The following is a 16386-nucleotide window of genomic DNA, read 5'->3' as shown; positions in this document are numbered from 1 at the left end:
AAGCTTATATTCTACTGGGAGAGACAGGAAACAAGAAACATAAAAAAGAAGTAAATAATGTAGTATGTTAGAAGCTGATAAGTACCATGGAAAAAGGAAAAAGCAGAGCAGCATGAGGATTTTTTTCGGTGCTGGGGTGGGGAGGAGCAGACTTCTGTGTTAGACTGGTCAGATTACTCGTTGACCATGTGAAGGAAGTTGGCCAAGTAGAAGCTGGGGGAGGGGCATTCCAGGCAGAGGAAATGGCTAGCACTAAGGCCAAAAGCTGAGATAGTCCTGGCATGTTTGGGAGACAGCAGAGGCCACTGTGGCCAGAGTAGAATCAGTGAGGGGGAGAATAGTAAGAGAGTTAGTTGGTGAGAGAAGTAATGCAGGCCCAGATTATGTATGGCTTTTCTCTGAGTGAGATGGGGAGTCATTGCTGACCAGAGGAATGACATGAAATGACTTACATCTTAAAAAGGATCACTCGGGCTGTTGGGTGAGAATAGATGGAAGGAGTCAAAGGTGGATGAAGGGAGACGTGTTAATGAGGTGCTGCAGTTAATCAGCTGAGAAACGGTGACCATGACTTAACCAGAAAGGGGACGAGGGCACAGGCGGTAAAGGAAGTGAGAGATGGTAGAAGTCTGGTTATATTTTGAAGTAGAGCCAATAGATTGGAAGAGGATTTTGAGAGAAAGAGGAGTCCAGGGTGACTCTAAGGTTGAACAGGTTGGCTTTTGTTTTGTTTTGTTTTTTGTTTTATTTTGTTTTGTTTTGTTTTTTGAGTAGGGGTGTTGGTGAAGACACTCAGGAGTCCCATTTTAAACATGTGAATTTTGAGATGGCTGTTAGATACCCAAGCAGAGATGTCAAATAGGCAATCAGATATTTGTCTAGACTTTGAAAGAGAAGTCTGGGCTGGAAATGTAAGTTGGCAAGTTGTTAGCATATAGATGGTAATTAAAACCATGGGTTGGAATGAGATTACTAAGGGAGTGAGTGTAGATAGAGACCTTCCTGAGTGAATTTCATGTATTTAGCGTTATTTACTCAGTGGGCGGATAAAGTTAAATACTCCCTCTTCTCTAAGAACTCATGGTTTGTATTTGACTACACATTTTCACAAGTGCAGGAGATGCCATTCACGTAGACTACAGTGTCTGGAGATGAATATTGCAATGGCCAGTATGGGGATGGGGGGAGCAGTGTGGAGAGACAGTTATATATTTCTGTATATTACTGGCCATAGTATGGTGTGATAAATGCTATTCTTGATATATGTAATGGAATTGTAATATAATATTGGTAATGTAAAATGTAATATAACTGGTATATGTCATGGAATTGTAGAGAAAGGAAATGTGAATTGACTCAGTGATAAGAAGTCAGAGTAAATTTAGAAGACTCTGTTCTCAAGTAATTTATCTTAGAACAGATTAATGTATAATAGCATTGTGTATAGTTAAAATCAAAATTAAGACCTGAACTGAAGGATCACTTGGCATTGTCCTTTAATAATCTATATTCAAGTCTACCTTTGGGCACCTAGTTTGTCTTCTGCATTCCCCCATTTTATTGCTAAAAAGGTTACTGAAGCCATTGCAGCACTGTTCATGGGTGAAGGCAGAGGTGGACCAGGAAGGAAGGCACAGGAATGACAACAGCATTCTTGGTTTCTATACTTGAGGATTCTGTTAGGAGTTAGCAGGGGTGGTGTGTCCCATGGTCAGTCCATCAGTGTGGTCCTGTACCTTCCATTGTCTCTTTTCTGTGGCTTAGGTTGTAAAGGGATAGTTTGGAAAAAAAGGGTCTTCTGCTTTACGTTGTAAGCATTCTAAATCTCCAAAATAAAAAAAGAACCATCCCATCCACCATCCATTCTGTGAAGTGTGATGCCTTTAATGTGACTTTCTATTCCCAGCTTTAAGGATACCCTTGAGTCCTCCACCAGTGGTTATTGGCAAAGTAGGTGAAAATTGTAGAAAATGCTTCCTGGTGAAATATATATATTCTCTCTCTCTCTCTCTCTCTCTCTCTCTCTCCCTCTCTCTCTCTCTCTCTCTCTCTCTATATATATATATATATGTTTAAAATTTTTTTGTAAGGTCTTTACTTTACAGAAATCAGCCTTGTGTCCTAGGATGAATAATCTCAAATATAAAGCACACCCAGGCCACAGCTGAATTAAAATTTTACTTAAAAATTGTAAATATTTGTATTTTCTGTCATTCATTTTATGAGAACCATGGCATAGTTCCTTGAAGACAGTTGACAATTTGACAATAAAAGTAAACTGTTATGCAAGACTAGAATTGGTACAGAACATAAATAGCAACATTTCACACTGTAAATAGCAACACTAAATCACTGGGCCTAAAACTTAGTTTTATGCATATTGCTGTTCTCTGTTCATTGTTTTCCCTTTACATGTAAGGTTGTTCTCAGTGTCACTTCTGTGCCCACGTTTGAAATTCTTCATTCTTTCAGGCACCCTTGATACTGCATCAGGCTATGTCCCAGCACTGAGCACAATACCCTGCATGCACACCCCTCTCAAGAATCATTTGTCAGTCTATTAGGTGTTGAATCATTGGTCACTTTCTCACATTTACATAGCTGCTGAACATCTGGATATGTTATCAACAATATTGCAATTCTGCATTCAAGTACTTCCTGTGCTTTATTTCATATCATATTTACCAGTATTTCTCTGTCCTTGCTTGCTTATTTGTGTTATGTTCAAACTAATGAAATAAATGTAGAATAAACTGCTGCCAGTTCAGTTCATCTAGAGAATTAGCTGACATAGTGGCATGTGCAGTAACCCTAATCAGCATCAATTTATTTATTCAACAAATTTTTATTGAGCTGACTGCCAACTATTGTGCAAAGTGATGGGGATATAAAGGTGAATAAGGCAGGTGGAATCTCTGTCCTTGTGGAGCTTTTAGACAAGAAAACAGTTACAGTGCCGTGTAATAAGACAAGTCCAGGGTACTGTGGGAGCACATCAAAGGGTACCTGTATCAGAATTAGGTTCAGGTACAAGTGGCAGAAAACCCAAATAGCAGTAGTTTAAAGGAAATGAAAATTTTCTTCAACATGAATGTCTGGAGGTAGACCATGACTCCATGATGTCAGGGACTACTTCTGTCTTGTTGCTGTGCTACGTGTGACCTCCATGCCCAAAATCACTTCATTGTGCAAAATGGCTTCTCCTGCCCTAGGTCCACATTCCACCAGCAGGAAGTAGGAAAAGGAATGAGAGGAGCAGCCTCCTTAACTTTAAAAGACTTCCTAGAAATTGCTCAAACCACTTGCCCTTACCTCCCATTGGCCAGAACTTGGTCACATGTGACCTAGCAGCAAGGAAGGCTGGGAAATGTAGTATTTATTCTGAGCGACCAGGAAGAAAAGGGGATGAATACTAGGGGACAACTAACAGTCTCTTCCCCAGGATTTCTGGGAAAATAGTTGCCCAAATTGAGATCTGGAGGTAAGTAGGATTCTCAGAAGAAGTGTATGTGTGTGTATCCTCACAGGAGGACAACATTCCAAAGAGAAGGAAAAGTTCAGGGAATTGAACACTGAAAAGAAACTGTTCTCCTTGGATGATAGTATTTGTGCTCTTCTTCTAGTTGGACATTGACTCTTTCAGACTTAGAGGTGCTTGTGACACCAGTACATCCATGCTGTGATGAGAGAGATGGTGCATCTACCAAAGGGGAGAGGGTTGGAGCATCACTGCTTAGGTGTTTGCATGTTAATAAATGTGATTGGGAGCAGTGGGAGGGTTAATGGACAGATGATTAGATTGTTGGGAGAACATATTAATAGAAGTTAATATCGCTCCTCTGTTTAAAATCTCTGTTTGTGCCAGAGCACTTATAAAGAAGTAATCACTCATGTATCTTGCTCCCATAGAAATAAAATCATGTTATTCATTGGTCTTTTGCTATTAGCCTCTATTACCTGTCATGTCCAAAGTCCCGAGTTTTTAATTTGAAGATTCATACTTGAGAGACCAATAGGGTCAAGGAAATAAGAACCAGTGTTTACATAAGTGTTTATTGGACTTTTCTTTATCATCTTTCAGGTCTTGTAGAAATTTGCCTGATGCACCCTCTCGATGTGGTGAAAACCAGGTAAGGTTCTGCATGAACAAGTTTTATTGACTTTGGCTGATATCCAAATTAAGATCTGTCAGAACACTAAATGCTAGAACTTGTCCTAGGCCGGTAGCTTCTCCCAATAATGGCATTTATATTTACTTCTTAAAGAAAATACTATTTGACAGATAAAATGTAAGCAGTGAAAAGCATTTCTGGATAGAGGTCATCCGAAAGTATATAATATTTTACTGCCTTCACATGACAATCATAAGGTATAATTTGTGACTAAACTGGTAAGTGAGGGAAATTTATCAAAATGATGTAAAAACTAAACTCTATCTAGTGAATTATGACAGCAGACTTTCATTTGGCATTGCATATAACATATATGTTATATAGCATATAACAGATTGCTATTTAATAGTGAGCATTTTGATGTGAAACTCCAAAATTTCAAGTAAACTTCTTAAATGGTGCTTAAAGAATTTATTCCTACAACTGTTTGCCAACACAAAGTGCCATATTTCCTAGAAAATGCCTTTGCTCTTAAATGCCTTAAAATCAGGGCAATGTATTAAATCTGTTTACCAAGAGAAAAAAAAAATCTTGTGGGTTTTAATATGATCTAGAGCAGTTTTTTAAAAGTTAAATCCATGGCTAAATTACTGAACTCTATTTTTTCCTATTAAAAGCTCTGAAAGTATAGTGAAAGTTTCCATTTATTTGCATTGTGTAAAACGCAACAACACCATACCTAGGTTGGAGCTTAACAGCAAAAAGTGCCATGCAACAGTGATGGTCAAACAAACCCTTACTGCCACAATTAGGAAATACTTGATGAGTCAGGCTGGTCATTGAAGGGACATGTTGCTTAATTTACCTACAGAGGCAACAGAATCTTAGTTAGGCTGGTTGCTGAAAGCAAGGGAAGGTGTCTGTGACGTGCAAATAATATTACATTTCTGACAGAGATAGAGAAGATAAGAATTTGGCTTCTTTCTTAGTCAGCTTGGGAAGCTATAACAAAATTTCATAAACTGGGTGGCTTAAGCAACAGACATTTATTACAGTTCTGGAGGCTGGGAAGTCCAAGATCAAGGTGCCAGTCAATTCGGTTCTTGCTGAGAGCCCTCTTCCTGACTTGTAGACAGTCACCTTCTTGCTGTATCCTCATGTGGTGATGGAGAGAGGAAGCTCTGATGGCTCTCTTTCTTCTTATAAAGAACACTAATCCCGTCATGGGGCTCTACCCTCATGACCTCGTCTAAACCTAATCACCCCACCACCACCACCAAAGGCCATCATATTGGGGGTTAGGGCTTCAATATATGAATTTGGGGGGCCGCAAACATTCAGTCCATAGCAGCCTCAAGTCGCCAAGCCCAAACAGAGAAAGAAGGAAATCCAAAATTATATTCAAATGTAAGGTGGGTGTACTTCCTGGAGCATCTTTTATATAGAGTTCAGAAACAGAAAGCAAAACTCACTGGCCTTTCCTTCTTAGTTTCCATATTAACCTTCTTTGAAAAGCCAGATTATTGTTAATCTCTCTGAGGAATAAATTGTCTTTTTCATTTAATGGTAATTTCCTAAATTAGTGCAGTGTTCAAATGAGCAAGGAGAAATAAGAATGATTTAAACAAGACAATATTGACATTACGGTTACTCATTCATTCCCTCAATACTTCATTCATTCATTTAGCAACATGTGTTGAGCATCTAGTGCGTGTGGGTTCTAGGTTAGCTCTGCCCTCAGAGAGCTCACAATCTGATGAGTTAATAGGAATCTCATCACAATGAATTTCAAAAACGGTATCATTTCATGGTACTGGATATGAATCGGATATTTCTTGAAATGGATGTGCCAGGTTATTGGGGCTTTATGTCTTCTTTGTTATATAGATATTTTTATGAAAAGGGCATTCATTGATTAGAATTAGTCACACACCCTTACCTAACTTCAAGGGAGAGGGAAAAGTACAATCCTTCCAGGGACCCTGAAGGAGAAGGGAACTGGATGGTGGATGGTATTTGACCTGCATAACAATAAAAACTGTATTGAATAAAGACTCACAATCATAGAATAAACTGAAAGCCCCAAACTTTTGCAGTTGGCTAAATCAGAAGTAGAATATGCAAGATTGGTAGCATTTATCACTGGGCACTAACACACAGCTGGTAGGGAGTGGACAGGACAGACTAAATTATTGCCGAAATCTTCACTATTATAGTACCGGAGATGACCACGTTTCTAAATAAGACAAACTGTAAACCATAAAGGATAATTCATGAAACCATGTAGCATTAGTGATGTTAGCAGGTTACTTTCCTTAATGACATCCAAGGGCATTGGATTCTAAGTTGTAGCAGGCATTGTCAGAGTGGGGCATGGGATACACCAGGCCGAACCTCACTTGCTTCAGTTTTCTGTGGGCTGTTTTTGCCTCTCCTTGGATATTTTCCTTGAAGAATGGGACAATGAATTAATCTGAGCATGGAAATGGCTTATTTCCCACATCTCATGTGCTGGAGTATGGCAAAATCAATAAGTTTAGTCTTTTGGGGTTCTATTTGTGCCTAATCCTTTTCTCTGCAGAAGGAAAGAAAATAGATTCTAAAAGTGTACTTCCAGATTCTTTCTTCACCGGAATTTTTCTTTCATCATTTTTTTTGCACTCTTTAAATTACCGATTCTGTTACACCCGGCTCGAGGGAGAGGGGAGGTGGTGGTGTTACCTAAGCCCAGGCACCAGGACTACCTGATGAAAGCTAGAACCACAGTAGATCTGTCGAGTGGTAGCTGGTCTCAGAGGAACCCCAGCCACTGCCAGATTTCCTGCCTGAGGCAGACAGGGAGAGGGGAAATCCTCTGGTTTCTCTCTTCTCTCTACCCATTAGTCTCTGATCAGTGCTCCTATATGCTGAACCCAAGGAAGACTGGGAGGCCCAGCCTGGCAGAGGGCTGTCCCTCTGCATAACAGAACAGAGCAGGACAAGGGAAGAGTGAGAAATGGTCTGAAGACAAACAAACAGAACTGACGCACTGTTATTTTAGTGGGATTTGGAGAAACAGCTGACATAAACATGCATTTTCTTTTTTTAAATTGAGATATAATTGACATATAACATTATATTAGTTTCAGGTATACAACATAATGATGCAATGTTTGTATATATTGCAAAATGATCACCACAATAAGTCTAGTTAACATCCATCACAGCACATAGCCACAATTTTCTTTTTCTTGTGATGAAAACTTTTAAGATCTACTCTCTTAGCATCTTTCAAATATACAATATAGTATTATTAACCATACATTACATCCCCAGGACTTACTTATTTTATAACTGGAAGTTTGTACCTTTTGACCATCTTCATCCATTTTCCCCATCCCCATCCCCTGGCAACTACCAATTTGTACTCAGCATCTATGAGTTTGATTTTTTTTTAGATTCCACATATAAGCGAGATCATACAGGTATTTGTCTATCTCTGCCTGATTTATTTAACTTAGCCTAATGCCCTCAGATTCCATCCATGTTGTTGCAAATTTCCTTCTTTTTATGGCTGAATAGCATTCTACTGTATATATATGATATATCACATTGTCTCTATTTATTCATCATCCATTGATGGACACTTAGGTTACAAGCATGCATTTTCAATTCAGCATGTTTAACAGGAACTCACTTTGCATTTTAAAAGATGATTAGAAGTTGTAACTGATAAGAAATAGCTTATTCTCCTCCATGTAAGTGTGGCTCTAGGGATAGACCTAATGTGAGCATAGGCTAACCACATGACAACAGCCTTGTTCTAAATGTCCCCACCTGATTTTGCAGAGGAGATTTGGCTAAGATGCCATAAACATGGTAGTTAGGTAGAATCAAGGTCTCCTTTGAGATTCTCCCCAGAGACATGCATATACACTGTTTTATAGTTCTGTTTATACACCAAGAACTTTGTGTACAGTTACGGTTGGACCCCCAGTTAAGAACCCATACCTACAAATGACAAAAGACTATTCACTTGTATAACTATGAAGACCAAAGGTAGTTTAGTTTCTCACTTTATATCCTCCAGAGATTCATATTAAATAATCAGTAATATCTCATACATCTCTCATATTGTCTCTCTGTCTCTTTCCCTGTCTCTCTGTCTCTCCCTTTCCCTTCAGCTTTCCTTTCCCTACATGGGCTTCATTTTTGGCGTGGCTTCTCTCACTTGGCAGCAGGTGGCCTTAGCAGCTTCAAGCTTACATGGTCCTTGGTGTTTGTTTGTATTCTCTCTGAGACAGGATTACCTAGTATTTAAGAACCCTGGCTCTAGAGTTAGGCTGCCTGGGTTCAAATTCTGCTTCTTTATCATCCGTGTAACATCAGTTACAGGGAAGTTACTTAAGTTCCCTGTGCCTCAGTTTTTCTCATCTTCAAATAGGAATAATGTGGTACCTACATTATTGTAGGAAATAAATGACTATATATATATATATATATATATAGCTATATATATATATAGTTATATATATAGTTATATATATATACACACACACATACATACCTATAGATGTACATATATTTATATGAAAGCATGGTGTTTAATACTGTGTCAGCAAAGGAAATGGGAACTACAAAGACAAATGGAGTTTATAAGGTAGTCAGGGAAACATGAGGGAGAATACAAAGTGTGAGAGAGGGGAAGTGTTTAATATGGAGTCAGAAGGTTTCAACTTTCCAAGCCGGAAGACTTGTGTTATGTGAGCACTGCATTTAAATCCTTCCTCAGAAGGGTGTTTGCAACTAGAGAGTCCTTCTGGCTCTGAGGGCAGGAGAGCATCAGTTTCATCTATGTGTTCCTGTTGACATCATTCCACACATCATTTTAGGGCTGTGTGCTGACATTTTTAGGTAACCCCCGTGGCAAGCACAGTGCCTGGCCTCCAGGAGGTGCCCAGTGAATGCTGTTGAACAAATGAATAAATGAGTATTGGGAAACAATCAGAAATAATAGCCCTATGAGTTCTATGGCCAAATTGGAATGTCTAGAAAATGAGTAATATGCAGCTGTGTTGTCTTCATTGAAAAACTTAAGATTTCATGAAAGAGATGGGAAGTGAGAATCTGTTGAAATAAAAAGGGTGAAATGACTTGATAGGATGGTGGGCAAAAACATTTCAAGCTTTTGGTGGAGTTGTGGAGACTGGACTGGAGAAGAGTGAGATGAGAGGGTTTCCAGTAGGCACGTCAAGATGAAAGTTGGGTGGAATGAACCTGCACACGGCATTGAAGGTACCGAGGGAGCACGAGTGACAAGCTTTGAGATGAAAAGCAAAATGCTGGACTTCATCTAGGACAGCACTGGCTAATTGAAATACAATGCATGACACATACATAAATTTAGGTTTTCTAATAGCCACAATTTTTAAAATAAAAAGAAACTTTTTATACAATTACTTTTAACAATATATCTCATTTGACTATATCTTATTTGAGCTCATTTATCTAAAGCATTGTCATAGCAACATGTTAATCAATATAAAAATTATTGAGATATTTTGCATTCTTTTTTTTCATACTCAGTCCTTGAAATCTGGTGCCTATTTTACACTTAGAGCACATCTACATATTGATAGTCACATTTCAAACGCTCAATAGCCACATGTGGTTAGTGGTTATGGGATTAGACAACACAAGCCTAGAGTGCAATGGGGAAAGGACTTCTTTAAGGGGAAAGAGAGGTGGTCCAGTGGTTCCTTAGTAAGAAAAATACTCTTGCTTAAAATGGGTTGACAGTTGCAAATAAGCAAGGTCCTAGGTGGGAGGGAATTCTACTACATATGCATTTGATGGTCTGTACTGGTGTGTAGAGAGTGGTATTCAAAACCCCACAGATTTATCAAAGTCACAGTCCAAGGGGGTTTTAGCTTACATCCCCTTCACACTTTTATTCCCAGGAAGGGAAATGGCTCATTGTGCTTCAGGAAGACGGAATTACTGAGGTGTTCATTCCCTTTTGCCCAGAGTCATTTTTCATCATTTTTGTTTTGTTTCATTTTTGAATGGGGCATAAATCAGGTGCAAATGAACTAAATTACCCATCCTGTAAAGACTGATCTTTTAAAAGCCTGTCCTGTCAAAGAGCTGTGAGGCATGTCTTTTTGGTGGATGCTGGGGAAGGCGGGGAGAGGTGGGGGTGAGGAGCGTCCTCACAGCTCCTTACAGATGCACAGTTATAGGCTGCTGGTGAGTGGACAGGCCAATACATACCTTGGCTTTCATCCTTCCTCACATTAGGACTTAACTTGCCCTGAGAAGTCTTATCATACTTCTCTCCAAACATGTTAATCACTGTGTGAATTCTAAAGACTCACATGGTTTGAAAATTTGGCATCCACGTGTCATTATGTAAGTGCTTATGGGGCTTTTACTGAAGCTGTTGAGATTGATTTACACACTCTCTCTCGGTGGCTCCCAAACCCCAGACCTGCTGAATCTGAAACTCTGGGGGTGGGGCCTATGGATATTTACGTGTAACAACCTGCTGGGTGAATCTTAAGCCTGACTGGTCACTGGGTCAGCCTTTGGGAACCATGGCTGAATACCCCATAGGCAGTTCTGTAAAAAGTCTTCATGTAAAGAATTCTTTGTGTGTGTGTGTTAAACATCTCATTAACCTGTGGTTCTCATTGGGTTATTTTCTGTAAACCGCTTTGTTAGCAGCGACGGGAAGTGGTAGGGCAGAAGTTTCCCTGCAGAGCTCATTCTGTGGTTTGTGAGAGCGATATGGGAATATATTATCTACAGCCAGAGAAAACACATTCTGTCATACTGAGTGAGGTCACAGGGGCAAAAAATCAGTGCCAGGCGATGGGAGAGGAGTGAGCGTTGGTTGTTACAGAGGGAACGTAAATGGCTCTGATGAGTAAAAATGATTTAGAGGCATAAGCCCACCACAAACTTTATTAAAAAGAGAAATCTGAGGACAGGCTATGGTGAGAGGCTGCTTTGTGGGGAGCCCAGCAGAGAGCGAGGAGCTGGGGCTGGGGAGCATCCACACCTCCCTTTACAGGGGGAGGGGAGCACAGCAGTGAACTTGAAAATGAACACTTAATTTAGAGGTTGGAGAGGGGACATGGAGCAGCCATTGGGGCCAACAGAACAGCAGGGTGGAAACAAGGAATGAAACTTTTTTTTTTCCCCAGTAGATCCTTTAGAAAGAAAAGAAAAGGAAAAAAATCCTTTTATAATGGGGAGAGAACAGTGGAAAAAGTTCAGGATGGAGTATAAAGTCAAGGCAGTAGAGTCTATAGGATTTAAAAAATTACAGAGCAGCTGAGAGGGTTATTTCCATATGTTAACGATTTGTCCGTGGTATAAAACATTGAGATCACATTCAGGGTTAGACCATGGTTATGCCTGATTTCTCACCGTGCATAGAAATCCAGGGCTAGACCACTGTCATGGCTTGTTTCTAACCATGGAGAGAATGTGACTGAAGTAAAGCAAGCAAGGAGTAGAACCACGTTTTTATAAACTATATTTTTGTTGCGTCTTTGTCATTTAGCTAAATCAATCAATGGCAACTCATAATAGTATAAAATGGTTACAGAATCCCAAAAAACGTTGGTGTAACTTCAACTTTGCTTTTGAAGTTGCATGACCATATCCGGGTTTCTCTGGGATTTGTTTTATTTAATTGAAATGTCTTTCTGTACTTACTGAGCCAAAGCAAGAAAGTCCTGGGTGGTGGGCACACTGCAGCTCTGCATTGATTATGTCATTCTTTCCATGTAGTCATCATTAAAGATTTTATTTATTAACATAATCAAATAAAAATGGCACACAGGATGGATAATATATTTGGAAGAGGTAGAGGTGACAATTTTTAATAGTTTTTTTTTTTTTTTAATTTATCCACTTATCCATTTATGGCTGTGTTGAGTCTTCGTTTCTGTGCAAGGGCTTTCTCTAGTTGTGGCAAGCGGGGGCCACTCCTCATCGCGGTGCGCGGGCCTCTCACTATCGCGGCCTCTCTTGTTGCGGAGCACAGGCCCCAGATGCGCAGGCTCAGTAATTGTGGCTCACAGGCCCAGTTGCTCCACGGCATGTGGGATCTTCCCAGACCAGGGCACAAACCGTTGTCCCCTGCATTGGCAGGCAGATTCTCAACCACTGCGCCACCAGGGAAGCCCCAGAGGTGACAATTAACTATGCTCTCCTTGGCATATTGTAGGGCTGCAGTGAATATGTGTTAAGTGAATAAATGTGTGCTTTAAAATGCCATTTGCTCCCACCTAAGTTCTTTATTACAAATTAAATTCGTCATTGCCAATGAGTTCATGCAAACTTTAAAAGGTCCCACATTTGTATAATGATTTAATTAAAAAGACTAATATAATCTAAGCTTGACCCTAAAACAAGAGAAAATAATCCTATTTTGTGCACTGTTAAGAATGCTGCATGACGTTCTAGATGCATGTGACTTTCTGGGGAAAGACAGAAGGTTTGGGGATGAGAGACCATAACCCCATGAAGAGATTTCATTAATATTACTCCTGGGATTCTTACTTTGACAATGTTCTGCCTCTTTGGGAAACAAGGGTTCTATCTACACTGTGGAAAACTCAGAGGGGCCCACAGTAGACAGCCCACTGAACATAAACCCAGGCCATTGGCGGGGCTGGTTGCAAAAGCTTCCTGATCCATAGGAAACACTCCATGTACATGGGCCTTTGCTGCTACCGAACAGTTTTAATCATTTCTCTAGTGGCCCAATAATAATGAGGAGGAGATAGAAAGAGAAGACATCTAAGGACCTGTTGCTCTGAGGCACTGGAGAAAAAATTGGTCCCAAAGATCTTATGCAGAATAATCTTGCTACCATAGGCTAAAATTATTTTTCAAATTTCTTAATAAGGAAAAAAACTTTTCTTTTAAAAAAAATCCAGCCAGTTCTCCCTACATAAAATAACATAGTTCTATTAGGTTAAATCAACTGTAATTCACTTTATAGTCTTCAAATATTTCTAATCTTTCTTTCTTTGTCTTTCTTTCTTTCTTCCTTCCTTCCTTTCTTTCTTTTTCTTTCCTCCCTTCCTTCCTTCTTTCTTTCTTCCTTTCTTTTTTTTTTTAATTTTTTTCTTTTTTTTTTAAATTTTTTTCTTTTTTTTTTTTTAGAGAATGTTTTGCTTATCTCTTTTAAATTTTATTTATTTATTTATTTATGGCTGTGTTGGGTCTTCGTTTCTATGCGAGGGCTTTCTCCAGTTGTGGCAAGTGGGGGCCACTCTTCATCGCAGTGCGCGGGCCTCTTCACTATCGCGGCCTCTCTTGTTGCGGAGCACAGGCTCCAGACGCGCAGGCTCAGTAATTGTGGCTGACGGGCCCAGCTGCTCCGCGGCATGTGGGATCCTCCGGGACCAGGGTTCGAACCCGTGTCCCCTGCATTGGCAGGCGGATTCTTAACCACTGTGCCACCAGGGAAGCCCTTCCTTTCCTTTCCTTTCTTTTCTTTTCTTTTCTCTTTTTTGTAAATGGAATTCTTTTTAAAATTACTTCCTAGAGGAGCATACTATTTTTATGACTCACATTGTGGAACCTTTGTAAAATGTTTCATCTCTCCTTAATTTGTGTTTTTGTCTAAATTTTTAAAATACAGATTTGGTGTTTGTTTAAAGTACAGTAGCTATTATTCCTCAACTAATGAAATGGGCTTAGAAGATTCTCCCTTAGCTAATAAGTAAGGTGTGTTCTATTTTGACACTTCTGTCTTCCTTCTGCTTAACTGCAAAGGCTTTTCCTTCTATGAGGAGCCCAGCCTGGAGGATGAGGAGAAGCATCTGTCCATTCTTCATGCCTGCCAATGGGCTTCTCCAGACATCCTTTTTTTTTTAAGCTGAAAGGTAAATAATTCTTAAATGGCTTTCTTATCTTTGTCATGGGAAAGTGAATTACTTCTAAAGTGAGTGTCAGCATGAAGACTACTGCCTCTGTTCCCCCCGCCCACCCCCCGTCCCCATCCAGGGTTTTATCCCAATTGCTTTAAAAATTTCAGCAACTTCATTTAGCGAATGCCCATCACAGGTTCCCCTATAATGAGATATTTTGCCTTAACCATGGCTTAGATTCCAATTTTGGATTATTAGAATAGAATATGCCTATAAAATATAGGAATAAAATAAACTGATTTGGGATTATTTTGAATTAAAAAACAAATGGGAAATTTTTAAGTGTTTTTTAATGCAGTCATAAACTTTTCTCAGATAATCATCTATTTTAAGTACAGGTTTTGGGGGAAAGAGAGACTCTGAAACTAATAACCATGTCTATTTTGAGATAAGCTCTAGCTCTAAATTCAAGAAGTAAAGTAAAAGTTCAAAATGTTTGCTGTTTATTTGGCTATAGTGCTTATTTTATTTTAAATGATTTCTAGTTAAACTCTAAGCAGTGTCACCAGTGAAAATAAAATTGTCTTATCAGAGGTGTTTGTTCCTCATCTGCATTTATAAAGAGCCTGTCTCAAAGAGCTGGAATATTCCTTAAAAGTCATGTGCCATGCAGGAAACGCTTTAGGTTACTTACTTGGGTGCTTCCTGTATCACCAGAGAACCAAAAGTGTTGAGAAAGGAGCTGCTTGAGAAGAGAAAGCACAACTGTGAGCTGACCCTTGGAACCTCGGGCCCTGCCCATGGGATAGCTGCTTTTGAGTTGAGCATATAGTGGGAATGATGCCGAATGAAATCGGAATTGCTGGGATTGTAGCACAGCTGAAAGCTATGGTTATCATGGGCATGCTAGAAGATTGTTTTTCCTTTTTGTGAAGCAAGAATAAAAATCATAAATTTCTTTAGACAAACATAAATCCAAGGCTGATAATGTAATACCATAACTGTGAACCTTGACCAAAATTGATAAAAGTTGTTTGAACATTCCTGGAAAATCGATTAATTCTCAAAATATTCTTGTTGAGATGGCTTAAATTGCCTGTATTGCTTTTGCTTTGCAGTCAGGGCACAGCTGAGATTTAGTTTTGACATAATGAAGAAGTTTGCAAGATGATAAATAGAGCTGTATATTCTCTGGATGCAACTCTACGTGCTCTGGGCCAAATTCCTACAGAATAAAATTTTCCCATTTGGGGCTTATTGAATAATATTTTCTCCAGTGAAACTTTTGCAAGTACTGAATAGGTTACATACTTTCATAGCAAAAACAATCCAAAATTAAACTGACTATCCTCAATTTTTGGTAATCAAACTCTATCTGGGATATGCATTTCTCTTTTTTATGAAGAAACACAACATATGGCAAATGTCTATCAGATCTAATTCAGTACTGTTAAATTCTCAAGAAAAAAAAGCCTTTAGAATTTAAATTATCTCTGTATTTGTGTCCTTTTAAATTCTGAAAAGTAACCAGTAACCAGCATACTTAAAAAAAATTTTTTTGTCAGATGTTCTAAAGTGGGAACTGGTTAGAATTCTGACCCATTTTCCTTCCAAAAGAACAGGTTAGCAGAAATGATCCCTTTGTAGACAGGCTTTAAGTGTCAAGCGAGAATGTGATTAACACATTAACTCCGAGAGACATCTAATCAAGCAGGAAGATGAATGCAGGAGCCCAGCATTCTGGTTCAATGCTGTCGGCTCCAGCGATGGGAGTCAATGGAACGCTCGGGGACTTGATTCTTCACCTGGAAATGAAGGCTAGTCTCCTAAATGATCTCAGAGTCTTCTTCCAGTTTGATATTCTATGTTTCCAAAGCCACGTTTTCATTGCTCAAAAATAACGTGATCTTAGTACATGTCCAGCAGCGGGATTTCTCTGTTGAACGTACCAAGCTTTCTCCTGTCTCAGAACCTGTGTGCTTGGTATCCCTTCTTCTGGAAGGACTGGCTCCTTCTCAACCTTCAGACCTCGGCTCACTTGTCATATCCTCTGAGAGTCTTCCCTGGCCGCCTCATCCAAAGTGGCCTCTTGTGCTTCTCTCTTTCTCATTACCCTGTTGATCCTTTTGCTCTAGTCTTCTGATCTCGTCACGTTGATTTCTTTGTGTACTCATTAACTGTTTGTCCACCTCCCCTGGAATGTAGGCTGGGACCTTCTTTCTCTTGTTCACTGATGTATGTATGCAGTGTCTAGAAGAGTGTTGGCACAAAGTAGGTGCTCGATAAGTACTTATTGAATGAAGGTAGTTTAAAAATTGATGCATGTATATTTTAAAATTATATATTTGGAAAAATAAAACAAACAAAAACACTAAGGTTGTCTTTTGCTCCAGTCATGAGCC

General features: G+C 39.3%; 1 protein-coding gene across 1 annotated transcript in view; it reads left to right on the top strand.

Moving 5' to 3' along the window:
- The window catches only part of SLC25A21 (solute carrier family 25 member 21), a 520353-nt gene that overhangs the window by 303190 nt on the left and 200777 nt on the right, over positions 1-16386 (top strand). The window contains exon 2 of the mRNA XM_061182462.1: positions 4082-4130. Coding sequence (XP_061038445.1) covers positions 4082-4130 — 49 coding nt within the window. The remainder of the gene's footprint in view (positions 1-4081; positions 4131-16386) is intronic.

Source organism: Eubalaena glacialis, chromosome 2, assembly GCF_028564815.1.
Source record: "Eubalaena glacialis isolate mEubGla1 chromosome 2, mEubGla1.1.hap2.+ XY, whole genome shotgun sequence".
Lineage (NCBI taxonomy): Eukaryota > Metazoa > Chordata > Mammalia > Artiodactyla > Balaenidae > Eubalaena > Eubalaena glacialis.
This window is presented reverse-complemented; position numbering and strand designations above follow the sequence as displayed.